The following is a 25,268-nucleotide window of genomic DNA, read 5'->3' as shown; positions in this document are numbered from 1 at the left end:
CATACAGTGGACGCTGATTCAGAGCATACACAGCTTCCTGGAGAACATTACCCCAGCCTTTCAAGTTTTTGCCACCTAGTTGGCACCGTAATTGAGTTTTCAAAAGGCCATTCCACCGTTCTATCAGTCCAGCAGCTTCTGGATGATGGGGAACATGGTAAGACCAGAGAATTCCATGAGCATGTGCCCATTCTCACACTTCATTTGCTGTGAAGTGTGTTCCTTGATCCGAAGCAATGCTATGTGGAATACCATGACGATGGATAAGGCATTCTGTAGGCCCACAGATAGTAGTTTTGGCAGAAGCATTGCGTGCAGGGAAAGCAAACCCATATCCAGAGTATGTGTCTATTCCAGTTAGAACAAATCGTTGCCCCTTCCATGAAGGGAGTGGTCCAATGTAATCAACCTGCCACCATGTAGCTGGCTGGTCACCTCGGGGAATGGTGCCATATCGGGGGCTGAGTGTGGGTCTCTGCTGCTGGCAAATTGGGCACTCAGCAGTGGCTGTAGCCAGGTCAGCCTTGGTGAGTGGAAGTCCATGTTGCTGAGCCCATGCATAACCTCCATCCCTACCACCATGACCACTTTGTTCATGAGCCCATTGGGCAATAACAGGAGTTGCTGGGGAAAGAGGCTGACTGGTATCCATAGAACGGGTCATCTTATCCACTTGATTATTAAAATCTTCCTCTGCTGAAGTCACCCTCTGGTGTGCATTCACATGGGACACAAATATCTTCATGTTTTTAGCCCACTCAGAAAGGTCTATCCACATACTTCTTCCCCAGACCTCTTTGTCACCAATTTTCCAATTATGGTCTTTCCAAGTCCCTGACCATCCAGCCAAACCATTAGCAACAGCCCATGGGTCAGTATACAAATGCACCTCTGGCCAGTTTTCCTTCCAAGCAAAATGAACAACCAGGTGCACTGCTCGAAATTCTGCCCACTGGGAGGATTTCCCCTCACCACTGTCCTTCAAGGACACCCCAGAAAGGGGTTGTAATGCTGCAGCTGTCCACTTTCGGGTGGTACCTGCATATCGTGCTGAACCATGTGTAAACCAGGCCCGAGTTTTCTCTTCCTCAGTCAATTCACTGTAAGGAACTCCCCAAGAGACCATAGCTCTGGTCTGGGAAAGAGAAGGTAATTTGGCAGCAGGAGTGGAAACCATGGGCATTTGTGCCACTTCTTCATGTAACTTACTTGTGCCTTCAGGACCTGCTCTGGCTCTATCTCGTATATACCATTTCCACTTTACAATAGAGTGCTGCTGTGCACGCCCAACTTTATGGCTTGGTGGGTCAGACAACACCCAACTCATGTTCAGCAACTCAGGTCTCATGGTAACTTGGTGGTCCATGGTTAAGCGTTCAGTCTCTACTAAGGCCCATTAGCAGGCCAAAAGCTGTTTCTCAAAAGGAGAGTAGTTATCTGCAGCAGATCGTAAGGCTTTGCTCCAAAATCCTAAGGGTCTGCGTTGTGATTCTCCTATAGGGACCTGCCAAAGGCTCCAGACAGCATCTCTATTTGCCACTGACACTTCCAGCACCATTGGATCTGCTATCATATAGCCCAAGTGGCAGAGCAGCTTGCACATCAGCCTGGACCTGTCGCAGTGCCTCCTCTTGTTCAGGTCCCCACTCAAAATTAGCAGCTTTTCTGGTCACTCAATAAATGGGCCGGAGTAGCACACCCAAATGAGGAATATGTTGTCGCCAAAATCCAAAAAGACACTCTAGGCGTTGTGCCTCTTTTTTGGTTGTGGGAGGGGCCAGATGCAGCAATTTATCCTTCACCTTAGAAGGGATATCTCGACATGCCCCACTCCACTGGACACCTAGAAATTTTACTGAGGTGGAAGGCCCCTGTATTTTTGTTGGATTTATCTCCCATCCTCTGACAAGCAAATGCCTTACCAGTAAATCTAGAGTAGTTGCTACTTCTTGCTCACTAGGTCCAATCAACATGATATCATCAATATAATGGACCAGTGTGATGTCTTGTGGGAGGCAGAAACGATCAAGGTCTCTGCGAACAAGATTATGACATAGGGCTGGAGAGTTGATATACCCCTGAGGTAGGACAGTGAAAGTATATTGCTGACCTTGCCAGCTGAAAGCAAACTGTTTCTGGGGGTCCTTACTAATAGCTATTGAGAAAAAAGCATTTGCCAGATCAATAGCTGCATACCAGGTACCAGGGGATGTATTGATTTGCTCAAGCAATGATACTACATCTGGAACAGCAGCTGCAATTGGAGTTACCACCTGGTTGAGTTTACGATAATCCACTGTCATTCTCCAAGACCCATCTGTTTTCTGCACAGGCCAAATAGGAGAGTTGAATGGGGATGTGGTGGGAATCACCACTCCTGAATCTTTCAAGTCCTTAAGAGTGGCAGTAATCTCTGCAATCCCTCCAGGAATATGGTATTGCTTTTGATTTACTATTTTGCTTGGTAGGGGCAGTTCTAGTGGCTTCCACTTGGCTTTTCCCACCATAATAGCCCTCCCTGCACGAGTCAGAGAACCAACGTGGGGATTCTGCCAGTTGTTCAGTATGTCTATGCCAATTATACATTCCGGAACTGGGGAAATAACTACAGGATGGGTCCGGGGGCCCACTGGACCCACTGTGAGACGGACCTGAGCTAAAACTCCATTGATCACCTGGCCCCCATAAGCCACCACTTTGACTGGTGGTCCAGAGTGACGTTTTGGGTCCCCTGGAATTAATGTCACTTCTGAACCAGTGTCTAATAATCCCCGAAATATCTGATCATTTCCTTTTCCCCAATGCACAGTTACCCTGGTAAAAGGCCGTCGGTCTCCTTGGGGAAGACTTAGAGGAAGGTCAACAGTATAAATTTGTGGCAGTGTAACAGGTTTCTTCCCCATAGGAACCTGGCCTCCCCTTCATTCAAGGGGCTCAGGGTCTGTAAACTGTTTCAAGTCTGGAAATTGGTTAAGGGGCCGTGACTCTGTGTTTTTGTAATTCAGGTTAGACTTCTGTTCCCTTGACCTAGAACTCTTTTGTTTATACAGCTCCAACAAGAATTTAGTAGACTGCCTTCTATTGTATTTCTAGGCACCCCATGATTTACTAGCCAATGCCACAAATCTCTGCGTGTCATATAATTTTGATGCCTCCTTTGAGTTTGTTGTCTATTATAATACCCGCGTCTACCCTGTCTTTGGTGATTAAGTGCTGCCACCTGGCTTCTGCCAACTTGGGATCCTGTCATCCCCATTGTGTTTAAGGATTCCAGCTCAGTGACAGCAGTTCCTACAGTAATATCTGACCTACAGAGAAGTGCAACCACAGAGCTCTTGAGGGATGATGGTGCTAGTCTCACAAATTTATTTCTCACTGTTCTGGTAAAAGGTGCATCCTCTGGACATTCCTGGGGTGTAAGAGCAGGCTTTGCATGATAAATCCACTCTAACATCCCAATCTCTCTAAGCCTCTGGATCTCCTCATCTACATTATACCAGGGCAGTTCTGGCATTTCAACCTCAGGTAATGTTGGCCACCTTTTGATCCATGTTTCAACCAACCACCCAAACAAGCTGTTAACACCTTTTCTAACTGCTCTAGCTATAACATTGAATGCAGAATCTCTGCTTAGTGGGCCCATATCAATAAATTCAGCCTGATCCAGCCTTATATTCCTCCCACCATTATCCCACACTCTTAAAATCCATTGCCACACATATTCCCCTGATTTCTGTCTATATAAATTGGAAAACTCACACAGTTCTTTTGGAGTATAACGTACCTCCTCATGTGTGATACTTTGTACCTCACCTTTAGGGGCCTGTTGGGACTTTAGTCTAGTTATAGGTCTAGAAGAAATGAGGGGTGGTGGGGGTGGGTCATGAAAAGAATTAGAAATATCTTCCAAGCCATTTGCTTCAGGGCTTTCATTTGCAGTTTCATCTGGTGAAACAGGATTAATAACTCTAGGGCTAATCCCTTCAGGAGGAGGTTGGGTGGCCAATTCCTCAAGGCAGGCTGGAGGTGGGGTGGCTATGTCCTGAGGGCAGACTATTATAGGGTTATCTAAAGAAGGCTCAGCATGGTCTAGGGTTTCAACCTCACCCCCAACATCATTATCAATCCATATGTCACCATCCCATTTTTCAGGGTCCCACACCTTTCCAATCAATGCCCTCACTTTAATGGCAGACACCACGCAAGACTGAGATTTCAGTTTACGTTGTAAAGTTGCTACTCTAACAATAAGATTCTGAGTCTGATTTTCAGAGATCTCAAGTCTACGACTACAGGAAATAAAATTTTCCTTCAGGATACTCATAGAAACCTCTACATCTTTCAGACGACACTTAAGCTTCTTGTTTGAAGACTTAAGCCCATCCCTTTCACCCTTTAATGTAGACAGTGTATCCAACAACAACCAACCAACATCTCTATAACTCTTATTTCTACAAAACTCTGTAAAGGTGTCAAAAACATTATCCCCCAGAGTCTGGCTTCGTACAAGCGAAGCATTAGGAGAATCGAGTGATGATATTTTGACTATCTCCTTTGCCAACTCAGTCCATGGATTGGGAGTGTCATTCTGATTATGGGAATCAGAGTCCTTAGTGTCTCTGAGCCCAGTCAGAGTAGAAAACCATTCATAAAAACCCATTTTTAAGATTCTGTTCCTTAAGAACCACTCCCGGTACCAAGATGTATTAGTTAGGGTTCTCTAGAGAAACAGAACCAACAGGGAACATTTGCAAATATAAAATTTATGAAAGTGTCTCACGTGACCGTAGGAACGCAGAGTCCAAAATCCACAGAGCAGGCTGCGAAGCTGATCACTCCAATGGATGGCCTGAACGAACTCCACAGGAGAGGCTCACCAGCCAAAGCAGGAATGCAACCTGTCTCCTCTGAGTCCTCCTTAAAAGGCTTCCCATGATTGGATTTAGCATCACTAATTGCAGAAGACACTCCCCTTTGGCTGATTACAAATGGAATCAGCTGTGGATGTAGCTGACATGATCATGACCTAATCCTATGAAATGTCCTCATTGCAACAGACAGGCCAGCGCTTGCCCAATCAGATGAACAGGTACCACAACTTGGCCAAGTTGACACCTGTCCCTAACCATGACACCTGCATTTTCGATATTGATATTTAGGTCTGTTTCCTCATCTATTAAATGATCAGTTTGGGTGAACAGTCTTAAGTTTAATGATAGGATTATTTTCTTTCCCTCTACAATATGAAAATAAAAAACAGACAACTGGAGGACTATTTTTTCCCTATTTCTTACCCGATGTGTTATTTTCACATTCTTTTGCAAGACGGTGGAGGGGGGAAAGGAATCCACAGAATACAGTGTGGGAAACTAGTAGTCCCAGGTTCAGTGACTGATTCTGCAACTAATTTATTGTGTGACAATGTAAGTCCTCTTAGTCTGATGCCTTTTTTTCCTCGACAACCTTACCTGTGAAATGATATATGTATTCTCACGCAGTGAGAATGAGCTGAATTGGAAGGGGCCAGTAATTTGTTATTTTTATTATTTAACAGCTTTTTTAGGTATAATTAACATGCAATAAATTGCACATATTTAAAGTACACGCTCTGATAAGTTTTGACATATGAAAACACCCATGAAATTGTCACCTCAAAGGAGTGAGCTTACCCATAACCCCACATAATTTCCTCCTGCTTCTTTGTAATCTTTTTCACTGATTCGCCTTCACGCAGCCCCTCCCCAGGCAAAGACTGGTGTGCTTTCTCTCACTCTCTGCTAACTTGCATTTCCTAAGCCTTTATAAATGGAATTATATCATGTATATTCCTTTATATATGGCTTTATTCAATCAGCATAATTGTTTTGAGATTCATCACACATCCAGCATGATGTATCTATCAAAATTCATTTTTGGTTGCTGAATAGCATTCCCTTTTATAGAAATGCCACAATTTGTTTATACAGTCACCTATGGATGAGAATTTGGTCTGCTTTCAGTTTGGGCCTATTAAAAAATAGCCAAACATTTGGCTGTTGTCTATGTTGCTATGAACATTTGTATATGGGTCTTTTTATGGGCATAGCTTTATTTTCTTTTGACTGAGCCTAAGAGTGTGGTTGGATCATAAGGTGGACAGTTGCATGTTTGACTTTATAAGAAACTGCCAAAGCCTGGTCCAGAGTGATTCTACATTCCCACCAAACAATGAGGGAGGTCCCAGTCCATCAACTTCCTTGTCAATACTTGATATAGCACTCTTTTAAAAATCTATTCATTCTAATAAATGTGTCATGGTTTTAATGTGAATTGCCTTAATAACTAATGGTATTGAGTGTCTTTTCATGTACTTATTTGTCACACATATATCTTTTTTTGTTGTTAAGTGTTCAAATCTTTGGCCCATTCTCATGGGGCTATCAGCATTCTTATTATTCAAAGTTGAATAATCAGTTCTTTAACAGAAATATGCTTTATCTTGGGATCTAGTTTGTCGTTTCATTCTCTGTCTCCTATTTGACATGATATGCATATGCATAACCTCAAGAATGAATTGAACAAGAATAAATATAAAAGCTTTTAAATGATAAGCTCTTGGACCAATACATGGTATTATTTATTTATTAGAATCCCTTCTTTGTTACAGGTGATTATATTCCATGTAAATTTAAAAGAGGAGGCCCTACTTCCATCCGTGCTAGGACTTAAAGTATCTCATCATGAATGGCCATATTTCTGTGGAAGACATATAAGATATTTCTCCATTTTCTTGTAAGCAGTAGCAAACGATTTAAAGTAATAACAATCTAACTTCTCTCTTCAATTTTAGATAAGAGGTACTACTCATTTATAAATTATGTTTCCCCATTTCCCTTTTACAAATCTTGCAGTGGGACCAGATAATCAGGAGAGGGAAGAGAGACTTAAGAAATACACACTCCCATGTGACCACAGCAATGGAAAACCCTTTCTCTCTTCTCTCTTGGGATCCTTTAACCTTATCTCTCAGCTGATATATGCAAAGCCTTATTGGTTAGGCAACTAAGTTTTCCCAAAACACAACTGTGTCTTCAGACTAACTATGCCTCATGTGTGACCACTGAGTGCTTGCAAAAATCAAGGAAACCTAGAGAACTGGTTCCATGTTCAAGCATCTGATAGCCAAAGCAGGAAAGAAAAGACAGGCACAAAAATAAAGAATTAACCACCATAAAATCACATCTACATGGAACACAATAAAGTGTAGTGGGTTCTAGAGTCTGGCAGACCCAGCTCTGTTGTTTATTGGCTATTGGCTTTGGCAGTTACTTAATATTTAGCCTTTATTTATTTTATGTTTCACATTTGAAATGGGGATAACGATGACACTTGCCTCACTGTCGTGAGGATGAAACTGTGCAGTGCCAGCAAAAGATTCAATAAAAGTCTAGCTCTGGGTGGGCCACAGTGGCTCAGCAGGCAGAGTTCTTGCCTCTCATGCTGGAAACCCAGGTTTGATTCCCAGTGCCTGCCCATGTAAAGAAAAAAATTCTAGCACATAGTTAGTGCTCAATAACTCCTGACTTTTTAAAAAATATTATCTTTTTGATATATTTCTCACTTAATTGAAAAGACCAGGTCAAACATCTGATGCCATGTGAGAAATGACCTCACAGCACCAAGGAGATTATATAATCATAACTTTCCATCCCTAAGAAGTTAATAACTTCATTTTTAGTGGACACATGGAGAGGACCTATGACCATCACTTTCACCAGAGTCATTTGAATTGCCCTGCTGATCACAAAATCTTTTTACTGGCAGGAATCTTAAGATTCACCCCGAACAAAGCCTTCACTTACTTAGAATTATATAGTTATTACAATATCTCTGGTTTATTATTGTTTATCTTTAGTTGAACATTTACAGTGACAAGAAACTTAACTACAACCATAAAACTGAAGAGATGGATAAAGGAAACCACTCAGTGGTGACTGAGTTCATTTTTATGGGCATCACTCAGGACCCCCAGCTGCAGATCATCTTCTTTGTGGTCTTCCTGGTGGTCTACCTGGTCAACGTGGTGGGGAATGTTGGAATGATAATCCTGATCATAACAGACACGCAGCTTCACACACCCATGTATTTCTTTCTCTGCAACCTCTCCTTTGTTGATCTGGGCTACTCTTCAGCCATTGCCCCCAGGATGTTGGTTGACTTCCTACGTAAATGCAAAGTCATCTCCTTCTCCAGCTGTGCCACCCAGTTTGCTTTCTTTGTAGGTTTCGTAGATGCTGAGTGCTATGTCCTGGCAGCCATGGCCTATGACCGTTTTGTGGCCATCTGTCGACCCCTCCATTATAACACTCTCATGTCGAAGCGGGTCTGCTTTGCCCTCATGCTGGGCTCTTACATGATTGGTCTGGTGAGTTTGGTAGCGCATACTTCCCTCACGTTTAGCCTCCGTTTTTGTGGTTCCAATATCATCAACCACTTCTTCTGTGAAATCCCACCGCTCTTGGCCCTCTCTTGTTCAGACACCTACATCAGTGAGATCTTACACTTTAGTCTGTGTGGTTTTATTGAATTCAGCACCATCCTTATCATCTTCATTTCCTATGCCTTCATCCTTATCGCCATCATCAGAATGCAGTCAGCTGAAGGTCGCATTAAGGCTTTCTCCACCTGTGGATCTCACCTCACTGGCGTCACCCTCTTCTATGGCACAGTTATTTTTATGTACTTGAGACCAACATCCAGCTACAGCCTGGACCAAGACAAGTGGGCATCTGTATTCTACACTATTATCATTCCCATGTTGAACCCCTTGATCTACAGTCTGAGGAACAAGGATGTAAAAGCTGCTTTTAGAAAATTAATTGGGAGAAAATCTCAATAAAAAAAATGAAAATGCTATCACAGGTAAATGACCATGATAGAAGAATGGTGAAAGGAAATAGAATATAGCTTTTTAAGAAATACTACTCACCTTACGATCTCCTTGCTGAAAGAATCTTACACTTTGAAAGAATTTCTATAATCCTTAACTTTACAAACTGAAAGAAATACAAATGATTATTTCTGAAAGACACACAGAACAAGGTACATTCGTTTTTTGTTTTACTTAAAGGTGACTCAAATGTTGATTGGAAATAGAGGCAGGAATTGAAAGTGGGAAAACCAAACCAAATTTTTTTCAGGGGCAGGATAAGTGCTAAGGCAAAATGTTTAAACATTTTCTACACTGAATGAAAGTCAGAGAAAATTTAGTTAAATACATGGGAAATATGATTGGTTTGAAGGATGACTTAATTCAGTACAAAATACATCCACTCACATACCTAGAAAAAACTTATGCATGATAGGTATGTGCTTGGTTTTTGAGGATACAAACCAAAGATGCATGTTTTTCCAACAAGGAGCCTATTGTGCTTCCAGTTACTATATTATCTGTCTGAGTTTGGTGCCACCAATAAAAGCATCAGGAGCTGTGCAAGGTTCAAAAAATTGGAAATTCAGGCTCTGCTGTTAACTGTGTGACTTTTGACAAGACCCTTTTCTTTTTGTCCTCAGTTTCTCCTTTGTCAAGTAATTAGTTTCACCTCATCATTACTTGATTCCTCTGATCTTCTCTATCTAATATTCAAAAGTTGCAGGCATCTGAATTTTCTCATTTTCACATATTGATATCCCTGCTGTCCTAAGAGAACCCTAAGATCCTGGAACTTTAAGGAAAATACAGGTCAGAGCAATCCCATAGGCTAATGTTAGCAAAATTGTAATGTAACAGGTTTAAAGTCATCTTCTTCCCATTCAAGATTTACCCTATTCCTTTCTCTTACTCTCTTCTTAACTCAATTTTACCCTAGCTTTTTCCTTGGTTGCCAAGAGTCTTCATACTTGCCACCATAATTCCCTGATCCTTATCAAACAATAGTATTGATAATTCTGATGTAGCAGTTACTGATTATAGAAGAGGGTGGGACTCTTTTCTGCATATTCTCAAGGCTACAAATTTTTACTAAAAACCTAAAATATCAGATATCAGAAGCAGGTAAGGCAGTGGTCTCCGATCTGGGGAAAACTAAGTTTTTCTCAAATGTACTGAAATTCCCTCATACTATCAGTTTCAAATACTTAAACTCAATAGTCTTTCAGTGAAAGACTTTCACCACTGCAATATCGTGAAAAGTCAGTGGAAGATAATGGTGGCTGTCACGTGTGCAGCATGTCCATTCATCAAGAAACACACCAAAAATTTTAGGGTTAAAGACCCAGGATGCAACCAAGGATGAAACCAAGATTCCTAATGGGTGTTTCCATACATGAGATATAATTGACCTGCCTCAGAATTACCCTATTCATATATGAATGAACAAAAACTTGTCCTTAGTGTCACATTGTGGATAAAGAACAACCTATGACTGATGGCTGGATGTGGAGTTGGCAATCCATAAACAGTCTGGAAATCTAGCCTTCAGTGTCTTTTTTGGAGTGCAATGTGTAAATAACAGTTGCTGTGTGAAAAATAAGAAAATAGATTCCTATAATATTAACTACAAACCAATTGATGTGGATTGAATCGGTGTAATCTAGTTTAGACGTGTTCTTGGTCCCAATTCACATTTTGGTGGGTGTGTTCCCATTGTAGATAGTACCTCAAGATGTTACGTCATTTGAGATATGGCCCAATTCAATCAGCTTGGGCTTTAATCTAGATTACTAGAGTCCTTAGAAACAGAGCCAAAATCAGTCAGAGAGAGAAGCCACCCAAATCCCTCAGTCTTCTTGGAGGAAACATCATCCTGCTGATTTCTCCTAACCTCAAACTCATGAGGAAATAAATTCCTGCTGTTTCATAGCTGTTGTATGCTGCTTGTTCTCACAACCAGGAAACCAAATGAATGTTTGGCACCAGGAGAGGGGTACATCTATCACAAATATCTAAAAATGTGGAAAGAGTCTTAGAATTGAGTAATGGGTAGAGGCTAGGAGAATTATTAAAGGCTTGAAGGAAACAGCCTAGATTGTTCTGAAGAGACTGTTGGTAAAAAAAAAAGAACTTAAGGCTACTTACAATGAGGACTTAGAAGGGAATGATGAATGTATGATCAGAAGTAGACAAAAAGGAGATTTTTTTTATAAAGTGGCACAGAACTTGGCAAAATTGAGCTCTGATGTCAAATTGAAAGTGGAAATAGTAAGCAATGAACTTGGAAATTTAGTTGAGGAGATTTCTAAGCTAAGTTTAGAAGTAACAGCCTGCCTTCTTCTGGCAGTTTATAGCAAAATGCAAGAGGAAAGGGATACACTGAGACGTGAACTCTTAAGCATAAAGAAACCTGAAACTGATGGTTTGGAAAATTCTGAACCTACCCAGACAGTGTTTTCTCAGACTAGGGCCAAAAGTAGCTCTATCAGAGGCCTCCCTAAGTTTTTAGGAGGACAAGCCTCCGTGTTAGTGTTTAACTGAATGACCTTTTTCACTAAACAGAGCATGGCTGAACACAGGTCCAGTCAGACATTTCAGTGGAAGTCAATATCGGAGATACAGTTATCCCAGAGGGATATATGGAAAGTTCTGTTGCCTCTATGGTTTGAATCTGCTTGGACTGCAGAGAAAGCCAGCAAGGTTTTTGTGAAATATGTACAAGCAGAATCAAGGCCAGGCTGGAGTAAAAGAGACAGAGAAGGGATAAACTGAAGATAAAATAACTTCAAGGGTAGAACCATGGAAGTAAAAGTCTGGACTGAGAAGATCTCCTTGGGCCAAGAGAGCAAGCTTTCCCATATCTGTGAATACAGTGGGTCTGCCCCTGTTTTGGAGGAGGTGGATCATGAATCTTATTGTACTGGGAATGTGCAGCCACTTCAATGCTCAGATTTGGTGGTACTTGTGCCCCTGATTTCATGGAAGCCTCTGCCACAACCCCAATCCTCAGTGAGGGTTGGCCCTGTGCTCTGGTGTTTGTAGAGAGCACATCCTCCATAAAAGGACTTGAAATGGGTGAGGAGCTGCCTCTTAATCTGGCCTGGAGTGCAAAACAGCAATCCATAGATGACTCTTAGACCTTGAAATCTAATAGGGTATCCTTGCTTGTTTTTAGATTTGCTTGGAACTTGTGACCCCTACTTTCCTTCCAATTTCTCCCATCTGGAATGGGAATGTTTGCCTTATGCTTGTCCCACTGTTGTATATTGGAAGCAATTAACTTGATTTCTAGGTTTTACATGTCCATTAAACATAGGAAATCTTGTCTTAGGATACACCTCATCCATAATTGATTTTGATGAGACTTCGTACTTTGCATTATTAATGAAATGACTTAAAGCTTTTTGGGATATTGTGATGGAATGAATGCATTTTGCACATAGAAAGAACATGTCTTTTTGGTTTCCAGGAGGGTGGAATGATATCAATTGAGTTGTGCACTGAAGTTTGGACATGATCTTGACCCACATTCTGTGGGGTGTGGTCCATTATAAATAAGATCTCTTCAAGATATCAGTTTAGTTGAGGTGTGACCCAACTAAATCAGGTTGGATTTTAGCCTGGATTATTTAAAACCTTCATAAGCAAAGTGAAAGTCAGATGAAGAGAGAATCCATGATAAGCAGCCAGACACTGGAAGTCAATAGAATACAGACAAGAAAGGGAGGAGACATTGTCATCATGTACATTTACTATGTTATGGAAAAGCCATGGATCAATGTCCACTGGCAGCCAGTTCCAGAATACAACAGTCTTCCTAGAGAGAACAACACCTTTCTTTCACCTCAATCTTAGACTTCTCCTAGTCTCAAAATCATCAAGTAATAAAAACCCATTGTTTAAGATAATTCTTATCATGATAATGTTTTAGCATCCAGGAAACTAAAGCAGCAAGTGCACACTACATTTGAAAGAGCAGCTGCCTTGGAATCAGGAAGATATATATTTTCATCACATCTCTACATCTCTAATCAGTGACCTTGGAGTTAGAGAAACACTCTTTATATTTGTCTGTTATGTGCCAGTCAATGAACAAAGCACTTAATAGATCATGAAGTTTCTACAACAACCGTGCAAGAAAAGGATGAAACTAAAGTTCAGACAGAGACAGGTCAGAAACTTGGCAACCTTAAGTGATGGAATAATTTTAATTCTGTTATTCTTTTATTCTAAATAAAAAGCTTGCATTTTCCACTGTGACTAGTAAGAAGCATTCAATCTTTGGATTAGATAGAAATGAACTCTCAGCAAATTCTACAATTCTCTAGCTGTGTGAATTTGAAAAAGTGACTTAATCCCTTTAAAGCTCAGTTTTTCCATCCATAAAATGGGAATAATATTGCATCCCTTGTAGCATTTTAAAAATGTATAAAGTATCTGCTACATAAAAGATACTTATTAAATACCATTTTTTAAATTTTTCTTTCATTTATGTGTCAACTATCCATAAATATATATCATAGTGATGCACTGAAGTGAGGAAATGAAATGTTTTGCTTTCCCTGGAGTTGGTGGTGGAAGCATGCACATCAACTTATAATAGCAAGGAAATTGGGATGGAAGTTGGATCACATCTGTCCCACTGCCAGCCCTATCAATATTTATCCCAAAGAAATACTTAAACATCTCTGTACTTCAGTATCTTCATCCATAAAATGAGCACTCACATTTACACTATCAGTTTGCTCAAATAAAAGATCAATAGATGGCTGTTGTTTGAAAAACCCTGTGTTCTTTTTCATACATTAAAAACTTAGTCTGGTAATAAAATTGTAGCGAAGGTAAACACATCGATCATGTTCAGTATTATATTCTGCAAAAATCATGTGCATTAGTGTCTCCTTTAATGAACAAGGAATTGGTAAACACTGTAGTAGGGGCTGTGGGAGGCAAAAATGGATGCAGGTTATTTAAAAGGGAGTTGTGAAATTAAACTGAAGTTCAGTTTTGCTTCCTCCACTCTCAAGTTATGTGGTCCCAGGTGGGATTTTGAAAGCAGTCTTTGTTTAAGCCCCATAATACCTGTGTAGAGAGATAAGATAAAGGCAAAACCCATGTCACAGAAAATAAGAATTCTAAAACATAAAATCATAAAAAGTACTGCAGGTGTTCACACTAGAAAGCCGATGCTTTCTCTTAGGAGGGCATTCAGAGCATAAGACCAAGAAGTCTTTATGGAGTAGAAGGCATCAGATTTGTCTTTGAAGCATGGAACAGAAATATGGTGAGGAAGAGATGAGGTAGGTAATATTGCATAAAGATGGGTAAGATATTGTTACCATTGCCAGTAGCCCCTCTTGCCAGGGAAGTTCTGGTTTTGCCCATTTTTATGGAGTAATTATGAATAGTGCTATCTTTCATTCTCAAAAGTGCCCTGGTTCATATGATAAAATATTTGAAGAACTTAAGTGATGTACTTTGAGGCTTGGTAAATGGAAGTTCTCCTGTTTGTTAGAGGAATACTGTACACACAATTCTGTTCTGTTATGTACCGAATCATGCCCCCCACTCCTAAAACACTGAAGTCCTTACCCCCAGTTCTGTGGATATGAACCCATTTGTAAATAGGATCTTCAAAGATGTTTTTCCTTGAGGTGAGGTCAAACTGAATGGAGTCCTTACAAATAGAGGAAATTTGGATATAGTAGGAGGAGAAAGGAGAAGATAACCATATGATAGAGGCAGACATTGAGTTATGGGTTGTTGGTAAGCCACCATCAGAATGTTACAAACAAACTTTAAAGAAAGCATGAACCTATGGACACATTAATGTTTGATTGCTAGTCTCCAAAAATTGAGACATTAAATTCTTGCTGTTGGGCAGGCCATGGTGACTCAGTAGGCAGAGTTCTCACTTGCCATGCTGAAGACCTGGGTTTGATTCCTGGTGCCTGCCCATGCACAAAAGAAAAAAAAAAGGAAAAAGTCCTGCTATTTAAGACAACTAGTCTATGATATTTTTTCACAGCAATCAGAGCAAACTAAGACAAAAACTAAAGCATATAAATCTTAATGCCATCACTACCTTAGTAGACTATGAGACTTTGAAATAAGTTAACTTTTTATTCTCAAGTTCGGGATATAATGCATGAACAACATATATTCATTGAACAAATGAGTGACCATGTTGTGCTGTGTTAGAGAACTACCAAAAACTAGTCTCAATTTTGCTTTTCAAGGAACATATTGAGCATGGTTGCGCACTATCTGAGATTAGTAGGGCAGTATTATTAGTTCAGTTTTCTTAAGATGATGAAACTGGAGATATGCATGGTTAAATGGTTCACCTGTGTTCTCTTAGTTTAGAACTCTTAACACTAGGATTAAAAGTAATTGCTATTTCATAGCCCTGTACATTACAGATTATTGAAATATACAGCATTTTAGAAAGTGACGGTGAGAAAGTGAAATCAGAACTGGGGAGAGATTTGGGGATCTTCTATAATGAACTGGATTTATGGCTGCCTTCAGTCTGGTGATTGGATTAGATTCATTGGGCAGGATTGAAGCAGGATTATATATGAAAGACTTGTTGAAATATACACACTTGCTGGTGACTTCTGTGAGCTGAATTTCAGCAAAATCAAGTGGGCTAGAAGTGTCATGAAAACATCAATGAGTAGAGGAGGGGAGGCTATTTATGATATGATATCAAAGGAGCAGTTCAGCTTTCAGATGTTGCTGGAAAGCTGGACCCCATAAGGTGTAATAAATTTCTTCATGACTTTCTTCCCTTTGGGCATTTATAATCCTTACAATTAATAACTGAGATACTAATATATTGTTTTCACTTCAAGAGAAAAGATATCCATTAGAAAAGCTGGCAGCACAATGTATCATGGTAACATCTATTAGGCCCGTGGCGAATTTGCATTTTCTTTAGTTTCTCCTATTTTGTACCCCTATGTTGATGACATGAAAACTCTTCAAAGCTGTATCATTGTCCTTACAGTTAACCATCCAACCCCCAAAAGTGAAAGTAAAAAGTAATTCCAGAAGAAATTTTGACAGGTTTATCACAACACTATTTTCTGAGAGAATGGGTAGATGATAGGAGATAGATAGACAGACAGACAGATAGTAGATTGCTCTAGAGGGAAAATTTATGACAATCTAATCCAAAAACTACCTCATTTTTAAGTGTAAGAACTGGGGTTCATAGAAAATAAATGAATTTCCCCAAGTTGGCATACTAATTAGAATTTTGGGAACAAAAATCTATTTTTTCACATTCTAAGTATTGTACCTAACAATATACATTATTATCGATTAGTAGAGCACTGAGAAATGTAGTTTAGGACAATAATTATTTTAAAAAATAAACGATCTGAAGAATGGCCTCATATATTTCCTAGCTATGTTGTCTTCATGTTGTCATAGCCCCAAACAGATGTAGAGAGGAAATCACTCCCATTGGACATTTGATGTGCACAGCCAATCATTGTTTACTTCACTATTTTGTATTAGTCTTATAATCAATTGTTCCTTGTTCTGGCAGTGATTGTAACATATACTAAAGAAAAGTATCAGCTAAATTTCTTTAAAATGCCACATTTTCCTTTTATGTCAAAACAAGCAAACCTAGGGAAGGAGACAACTCTTGAAGAGATCTAAATGCTTAGGAAAGGGCATGGGCTTATTGGTTTGCATTATTTTTCTTAGTTCCCCCAACTATAAAAGTACTCAAAAAAAAAAAGCAAACTGGTCAAAATGAATTGACTTGTAAGCAATTAGTCTAAATGATGAATTCTCACAAAAACAAACATTCACTACCACTTGTTTTACAGGTTTTGTCTAAACGTGACCTAAGAAAGGATAGTTTCACAGTTTTTGGCTATACTTTATTTCTCCCACTTTCAGAATTTGAGAAGTAGGATAGGTAGGCAATTTTTATTAATCAAAAAATAATCTTTCCATTTGTACATACCTTTAAGCATGTTGTGTTTCTTATTCAAAATTATTTTGATGTGAATTTCTAATTTATATTCAGCTAACTAAGCACATATTTCTTATTTGATAATGTTTCAAAGAATTTTAGATGGTACTTTTGGTTTTAGAGAAATTCCTAGAAGAAAACTGGTTCAAAGTATATGCTTTTAAACCTGGTTCATGTATTTAATCAAATATATGAAATGGCAAGACATTTGTAAAGCAAGGTAAATATGCAAAGTAAAAACTACTGTATAAGAATTTGGCTATTTAACTAGTGATTAGAGTTTTAGTTTTAAATCAATTATAGACTTAAATGTCTTCTTTTTCTATTTCATCAGAGCTGTTTCATTTCCAGATTGTGTATGTTTAGAAAAAATGGTTGAATTCGTGTTATTGGGTTTCTCTGAAAGGTGAATTACATAATTTTAAAATCTAGTTTGTAAAATGAAAAGTGCAAATTAATTCTAGAGACAACTCAACTCTAATTTAATATCACAGAAATCTTAGGCCTTGTTTTAACTTCCGTCCTAAGTATATCAATACTAAATTATATTTTGTTATTCTCATATATATTTTTTTGCATGGACACACAGTGAGAATTGAACCTGGGTCTTCAGAATGGTAGTTGAGAACTCTGCCACTGAGCCACCATTGCCCACCTGCTATTCTCTTATTTCAAAGAATAATTCCTTTTAAATATAATACTGACATAAAAGTTTCAAAAACAAGTGTGTTAAAGAAAAAAACAAATGTGTTAGTTTGCAAGCTGCTGGAATGTGATATGCCAGATATGGAACAGCTTTTAAAAAGGGAATTTAATAAGCCCTTAGCCTATGAAAATGTCCAAACTAAGGCATCCAGGGAAGGATACTTTAATTCAAGAAAGGCCAACACATCTGGAACACCTCTGTTGGGTGGAATGTCTCACTGGCCTCTGCTGGTACCTTCCTCCTGGGCTCTGTTGCTTTCAGCCTCTGTTCCTATGGGGTTTCTCACTTTACTTCTCAGGGGCTGGCTTTCTTCTCTTGGATTTTCTTGGTTCTCTCCAGGTCCTGGCTTGCTTAACATCTCATAGCAATGTCTGCTGGGCTCCAAGCATCTCTGAACATCTCTCTGTTCTCTAAGTTTTGACATCTGTGTCAGCTCTGCTCTGAAGTTTCTATCAGCTCTGTCACTTCTAACTCTCCCCCAAATATTTTCTCTTTTAGAGAATCCCAATAAACTAATCAAGACCCACATGGAATGGGAGGAGTCACATCTCCTTTTATTCAACATGTCACACCCACAGTTTGGCATGTCACATCTTCATGGATATAATCAAGTCAGAAGTTTCTGACCTACCCTATTAAATTAGGATTAAAAGAAATGGTTGCTCCCAACAGACTGGATCAGGATTAAAACATGGCATTTCTGGGGGAATATATTACCTTCAAACTGGCACTGTATGAAACATGTTTTCACAAATTTGCATCATTATCCAGTTTACATGTATAGATAAATATGATATCTCTATATACACATAATACAGTCTGTACTCCACAAAGCATGCAGAAAAATCTTTCCAAAACATGAATTATGTCATGCTTACCCAAGAAGCTTAAATTTAACTAATAATAAATCTGTACTCATTTCCTCAATCAATGCTGTACTGAATGCCCTCACTGCTGCCTGCTTCCCTGCCACAACTCCTGCTGCTCTGCTTTTCCCTGGTTTGCTTTATTTCCTGAAATAAAGCAAACTGTTTCACTCCTCCATGGTCTTTATTCACAACCACTTTTACCTGGAAAACTCTTCTTCCTATTCTGGCTCCTACCACTCCTTCTTATCTACCTTGATGCAAAGCAGTACGGTGTGTAAAGGAGTTCCTTTATTGTATTAATAAAAATTCATCAATATATGTGTTTTTATATTTATGCATATTACAATATTTCATGAAATTTTATTTATGCTTTATAAATAAATTATGTGCAAATGTGTACATATACATTCTTGTTTATAGGGAAGGGAACATTTCTCTTTTATTGAACATCATATTACATAATATAATACATTCAATAATATATAGTGAATGCATGAATCTACTGCTAATATATGATACATGACCAAATTATCTGCTTATGATCATTGCTATCCTCCTATCCACACAATCAGCCAAAGACCATCAGAGACAACTCTGCTGTCAGATAAAATCAGATTTATTGAGCCATTGAAAAGAAAGAGACCACCCACCACGGAAACAGTACAGTGTGTCACCACATAAAGTATGAGAGTTCTCACAGGATTTGGAGAATGGTGGGTTTAGGTGAAATTTAAAGGAAGTAGTTTTGAGTGGCTCATTGCAAAGCAGTATGGTGTGTAAAGGAGTCAAGTTTAGGTCTAAAACACAGAGCAGTCACAAGGTCCTGTACCCTTAGTTTGTTGGCTTGAAACGGCACATATGACAGAGAAACAAGTTCTTAAACCTAATCCGTTCCTGTGGGAATAAATCCATTTTAAGTAGGACCTTTCAATGAGATTAGTTTAGTTAAGGTGTGACCCACCTCAATCAGTATGGGTCTTACTCCTGTTGCTGAATTTCTTTATAAAAGAATGAAATTCAGACAGGGAAAGCCACAGAAGCAAGAAGCTAAAGTCAATGAAACTCAGAAGATAAAGGTGAGCCCAGGAGTTGCCACTATGTGCCTAGCCATGTGGCAGAGGAGCCAAGGATTATCAAAAGCTGTTCTTGTAAACAAAGCATGGCCTTCATAAAGACTTGACTTGGATATTTTTGCATCTTCAAAACCATGAGCTAATAAATCTCCATGGTTTAAGCCAACCCATTCTGTTGTATTTGCAGAAGCAGCCTAGAAAATTAAAACTACAATATTAAGATGGAGAATGTTGAGTCCTAAAACCTTTAGTTTGATGCTCTGCACCTGGGTTGGACATTGAGCTTGCTTCCTTGTATAAAAGTGATTTAGAGCCTCTGGGTAGGAGTGAGATGTTTCCTCTTTATTTCAAGCAACTAATTTCAGATGGTCTATGGTTTTAGAGAACCACATTTTCTCACTGGGGAAAAAATTGTAACTACTTAATGAAAGGGGTTGTTTTGGCACTTTATGGCTGCTGTGTGTCCATGAGAGAAACATTTTCCTTGCTAACTTTCCAGCTGGAATATTGTGTCTTTTATCACAGCTTAAGTAAAATGGGGCAGATTTTGACAGTCAAGCAATTTTTTTCTTTTCTCCTTTCATATACAGAACATAATAATCTTAGATTGTCACTTAACCTTAGTGTCCAATGAACAACTCTCATGTCTTCTGCTTTGCAATAGCTCTCCTTATAGCTCCTTTCACATCTTGGTTCCTCAGGCTGTAGATCAAGGGATTGAGCATGGGTGGGATCACAGTATAAAAAACTGCAATTATCTTGCCCCCGGCCCGGGAAGACTTTGACTGTGGTCTCATGTATGTGACAATGGCAGTTCCATAGAATAAAGCCACCACGGTCACATGGGAGACACAGGTGGACAGTGTCTTGTGCCTCCCAGAAACTGACCGTATCCTGAGGATAGACAGAAGGATTCGGGCATAAGAAACAAGAATGAGGAGGAAAGGAATGAAGACGATGATGATACTGAAGACAAAAACAACCATCTCAGTAAATGAAGTGTCTGTGCAAGCCAGCCTCAGGACAGAAGGCACCTCACAGAAAAAGTGATTCAGGACATTGGGTCCACAATATGGCAAACTTAAGGTGAGGACATTGATCACCATGGAACCAAGGAAGCTGATGAACCAAGAAATGGCAGCCAGTTGGACACAGGTGCTTTGGTCCATGATGACAGTGTAGTGAAGAGGATGACAAATGGCTACATATCGGTCATAAGCCATAACACCAAGCAGGACACATTCGATCATTCCAAAGGAGAGGGAGAAGTACATCTGAGTAGCACAGCCAGAGAATGAGATGGTCTTCTGTTTCCCCACCATGTTGGACAGCATTTGTGGGACATTGGTGGATGTGTAGCAGATGTCCAAAAAGGATAAATTAGTGAGAAAGAAGTACATGGGGGTATGGAGACAAGGTTCTATTTGGATAATAGTGATGATGATGATATTACCAGCCACAGTCAATAAATAAAATACCAAGAAGATAAAAAAGAGAGTGAACTGGATCTTTGGCTGAGAGGAGAGGCCCAGAAACACAAATTCAGTCACAGAAAAATTAGTTTTTATCATATCCATTTTTCAGGCCACTTTACTTTCAAAGGACCATCTTGAAAACAAAATTAAATGGCCTGTACATCATAGTGTTGGAAACACAAAGCATAACAAAGGAGGAGAAATTTTGGTCTGAGTTATATTTTCAGTATGGCTATAATAGTTTTATTATAAATGGAACATTTTTCTTCTGTTTCTAGAGGAAATATTCTCCAGATGAGATAGGAATAGCAAATACAAATATTCAGTACAGTGAATCAGATATTCTTGTCTTTTCTCAAATGGGGTGTTCTTTGGTCTGTCAATAGCCTCTCAAACCCTATTTGTTCTTCAAAATCCTTATCCACATTCCATATACTTCACATAAATTGGACTTCGTTTTTGTTCTATGCCCAGCAATAGAGAAATTTGATGCAGAGCCCAAGCAGAAAGTAGTAAAGGGCATTGACTCATGTGCTATGACTTTAGCCTACAGAGGAAGGCAGACGGTCCTTCTTCTGTTGCATCCTGATTCAACCTTCTTATCCTTCATTCTAAAGAACAACCACTGTGCACAAACAACAACAAAAACTGTCATGAAACACACTAGCTGCAAATTCTTCCAGCTTCATCACTTCCGTGCTAAGGGATCTTGGGCACTTTCATTATGTATAGGATGCATATAAGGATAGAGCTAATTGGGTGGCTATTTTTTGAGGATTAAATGTAATGTATAAAAGGCATGTAAGACAAAGTCTAAACCTAAGAAGAAATCTATATAATAGTAGTTTTTAGTAATAGTCATGAAACATACAGTGATGCTACATTTTTGTAGAATTAATTTCTCTAAATAATACACATTTCAGGAAAATATTATTAATGAAAGGCATCAAACAAATTAAAGATAAGAGGTCTGTTCATTGAGAGACCTTAGCCCCTATCTTATGTCTCTTTACTTTTAGTTTTTTCAGTGTGTTAGTAAATTTGACTACTTTCTTAGTCCTTAGCAGATTTAAAATAGCAACTAGAAAGATATAGAATGATCAGGAAACAGAGCTAGGCACAGATACAATTAACAAGTAGAAGCTGCCAGTCACTCACCCATTTGCTCTTTCTTTTTCACTTTTAAAAAAAATTCTTCATTTCTTCATCTCAAATATATTTTTTGATAATCTAGTATGTACCAGTAGCTGTGTTTACACTGGTGAACATAACCAACATTCTCAATACCCTCAGAGAATTTACATTCTAGTAGAAAGTTGCAATAAGGGATGCATATTGGCTCTAGAGAACATGCAGTGTCTTACTCAAGAAGATATTTAAGAAATGAGAAGTTGCAGGGCATGAAAATACTGAATTATGCAAAATATTTTCTTTCAAATAATATTGGGTAACATATATTTTACAAGTTTTTTCTTATATTTGTATTGACATCTTCTCAAATAAAATAATTCTGTGAATTGGTAAACTACAATATCTAAACACAAAACCCACAAATAAGGGAAAAATAGAACAAGAATGAGGAGAGAAGTCAAGATACAGCCCTGTTTTCATCAGGAATAACAAGTAAGGGAGTTACAGAACTTCTCTCCATTTCCTCTAAATAGTTGTTTGGAAGTTCTATAAATAAAAAATATTTTAGTGATTTTTTGGAGTGATTATGATGACAACACATGATGCCCACAGTGAACTCCAGAGTTGACAAGCATCATGATGTACTATCAGGGACCATGTAACTAGGGGGGAAACATACAATTTTATATGCCTTGCTCTGCCATCCACCAGCTGTGAAGTGTTATGCAATTCACCTCACCAATTTGTGCCTGATTTTTCTCATCTGTTGAATGGGGAAAAGGCAGGTCTTATTTCATAAGTCTGATGGATGGGTTAAATGGGATAACACATCTAAAGCACCTAAAAAATTGTTAAGTAGATAGTGAAGGATCAAAACACATTAATTACTGTATTATGCATTTGATTTTCATTGACACTCTATTAAGTGTACAGAACAGGAATTATAGCATCCCTTTGAATAAGGCTTCAAGGCACTGAAAAGTTACACTGAGAGACTTGAGGAATTGCTGAGTATATGGGCAAGCATCTACATTACATATGTTCATAGTATATCTGTAAATAATGATACAATATAAAAATAATGTCTCATTTTCATAGAATGCATTTATATGTAGAAATGTGTACACATCAAGGAATAAATATCATGGGGCAACTTCTAAGTCCCATCATTATTTTGAAGATTCAATCATCTTTCTGGCTTTCTCTGAATGCACAACCACCTCAAAGAGCATTTTCAGTTACTTTTTGGCTACAACTACTGAAAACCAGCTACAAACTTTTCAATTGTACAGTTTTTCAGAATTTAAATCTCCTTTCATTCCTTTTAAAACTTAAGAGTTGCCTTTTCTTCATAGGGTGATGAGGAATATTCTACTTTTTAAAATGCTTTTCTCTTGAATTCCTAAATTTATCAGCTGAAGAATGATGCAAATCTACAATATTAAATTGGGGTTTACGAAGCCCTGAATATTTTGTAAAAAATTTGGGTTTACAAGAGCCCTGGATATTTTGTAATGGATATAAAATGTAATTTTATAAAGGCATCCCATTCAAGCAAACTATCAACTAGAAATCTATATATCCTCCCTTATACCTCACAAGGCAAAAGCTACAGTTTCTAAATGTCTTCTGCCAATGTGACTGCCTAGAAAATGCTAATTCAATCTTTAAATCCTAGACACACATGCTATCCTCTTGGAACCTCTCTGTACACTTTTCCCCTGACAGATTTAATAAGAGTCTTCTCAGGTAAACCATTTATATTCATTGAATATATTCTATTTTTATGGTTATACATGTGTATGTAAGCATAAACATTTTTCATTAGGCTTCCTCTTCAATTGATTTTGGGTTTTAGAGATCCTGCCTTGTTTTGTTTGCTTGCTTGTTTCTCCATGCACAATAAACTCTATGAAATATTGATAATATTAACATGTGCCCTTCTCGTTTCTTTCTTTTTTTGAGTATGTCTTGTGCTCAGACTAAGAATGAATTCACTCTCATGGTAGCCATCATTTTAGTTAAAGTATTTAGTCAAGCAAATCATTTACTCTGAAAATATTTTTTTCTGAATAATATTGCATAATGCTCAAAAATTATTTAATTCCTTTAAAAAGAATAAAAACAGTTGATACGCCTTGATGCTAAGAATGCACACTGATGCATACTATTTTCAAAGTCAGGTTATTATTTTGATGTATTGTAGATACAGCATATTAGGATTTTGATATATTACATGAACAAGTGACTCACCTCTCCATTCTTTGGGTCACAGGAAGAAACCTGAAATACTTTTCCATCAAACTGGAAAAATCTAATGGTCTTTCATAAATTCAGGATTTTTAAAAACTATCTCTTTAAACTTGCAATTTAAACACTTGTAAAATTGAAGAAATCATTTCCTCTAATGTATAATTAATTTGCTACTTAAATTTAGTTGATAGATTTGATAAATAATAGTGCTATTGTCAGTAAGGTGTCATAGTATCAGATCAAAATAATAAGCTCTGGGACAAGGACAAACTCAATTTGAATTCTGACTCCATCATTTTTCTACTGGGCCACTTGGGAGAGTCTCTCAGCTTCCCTCAACCTCACTTTTTTCATATGCTAAATGGGAATTATATTACTATATAATTCATAAGATTAATTTGATGACTATACCAGACGCTCATATGAGAGTTTTAGCATCATGTCTGACACTTACTGAGAACTTAAACCATGGCTAATATTATTATACAGAATCCAGGTTTATCCAATTTGCTAGAAATGTTAGAAACACTGTTAGACATAATTATGTTAGTTGTACATGACATATCATTCTAGACACTTAGTACCTGTACAGACTTGTGCAATTCCTATGTCATTTAATATTGCCAACATTTGGGTATGATTTTAGTGATCATCAATTAATCAATACACTAAATTTATTATTAGAAAAACCATTTTAAGGATGAAAATTTCAAGACTAAGAATAAGAAGGAGCGCATCATAATCTAGTCCCCCACCTAATTAAGGAAGGACATACAAAAGCCTCTCAAGCAGGTCAAAATTATTCTTCTAATAAATCTATGGTTGTGTTGTTAAGACAAGTCCTGGAAGAGGAA

The 25,268-nt window shown here is 38.3% G+C and overlaps 2 protein-coding genes and 1 long non-coding RNA gene across 3 annotated transcripts in view; 2 read left to right on the top strand and 1 right to left on the bottom strand.

Moving 5' to 3' along the window:
• LOC143645974 (uncharacterized) overlaps nt 1-25,268 on the top strand; it is a 326,483-nt gene that overhangs the window by 255,648 nt on the left and 45,567 nt on the right. The gene's annotated exons all lie outside the window — the stretch shown is intronic.
• Nucleotides 7,946-8,878, top strand: LOC143645967 (olfactory receptor 5AR1). The gene has a single exon (XM_077115055.1). The coding sequence runs from the start codon at nt 7,946-7,948 to the stop codon at nt 8,876-8,878; it is 933 nt and encodes a 310-aa protein (XP_076971170.1).
• LOC143645966 (olfactory receptor 2B8-like) lies at nt 20,197-21,132 on the bottom strand. The gene has a single exon (XM_077115054.1). It carries the CDS (start codon nt 21,130-21,132, stop codon nt 20,197-20,199), a length of 936 nt encoding a protein of 311 aa, XP_076971169.1.

The sequence above is a fragment of the Tamandua tetradactyla genome, chromosome 9 (genome assembly GCF_023851605.1).
Source record: "Tamandua tetradactyla isolate mTamTet1 chromosome 9, mTamTet1.pri, whole genome shotgun sequence".
NCBI classification, from domain to species: domain Eukaryota; kingdom Metazoa; phylum Chordata; class Mammalia; order Pilosa; family Myrmecophagidae; genus Tamandua; species Tamandua tetradactyla.
This window is presented reverse-complemented; position numbering and strand designations above follow the sequence as displayed.

What these genes read in the sequence shown, in the direction of transcription:
- LOC143645967 (XM_077115055.1), top strand. Translation starts at nt 7,946, where the DNA reads ATGGATAAAGGAAACCACTCAGTGGTGACTGAGTTCATTTTTATGGGC.
- LOC143645966 (XM_077115054.1), bottom strand. Translation starts at nt 21,132, where the DNA reads ATGGATATGATAAAAACTAATTTTTCTGTGACTGAATTTGTGTTTCTG.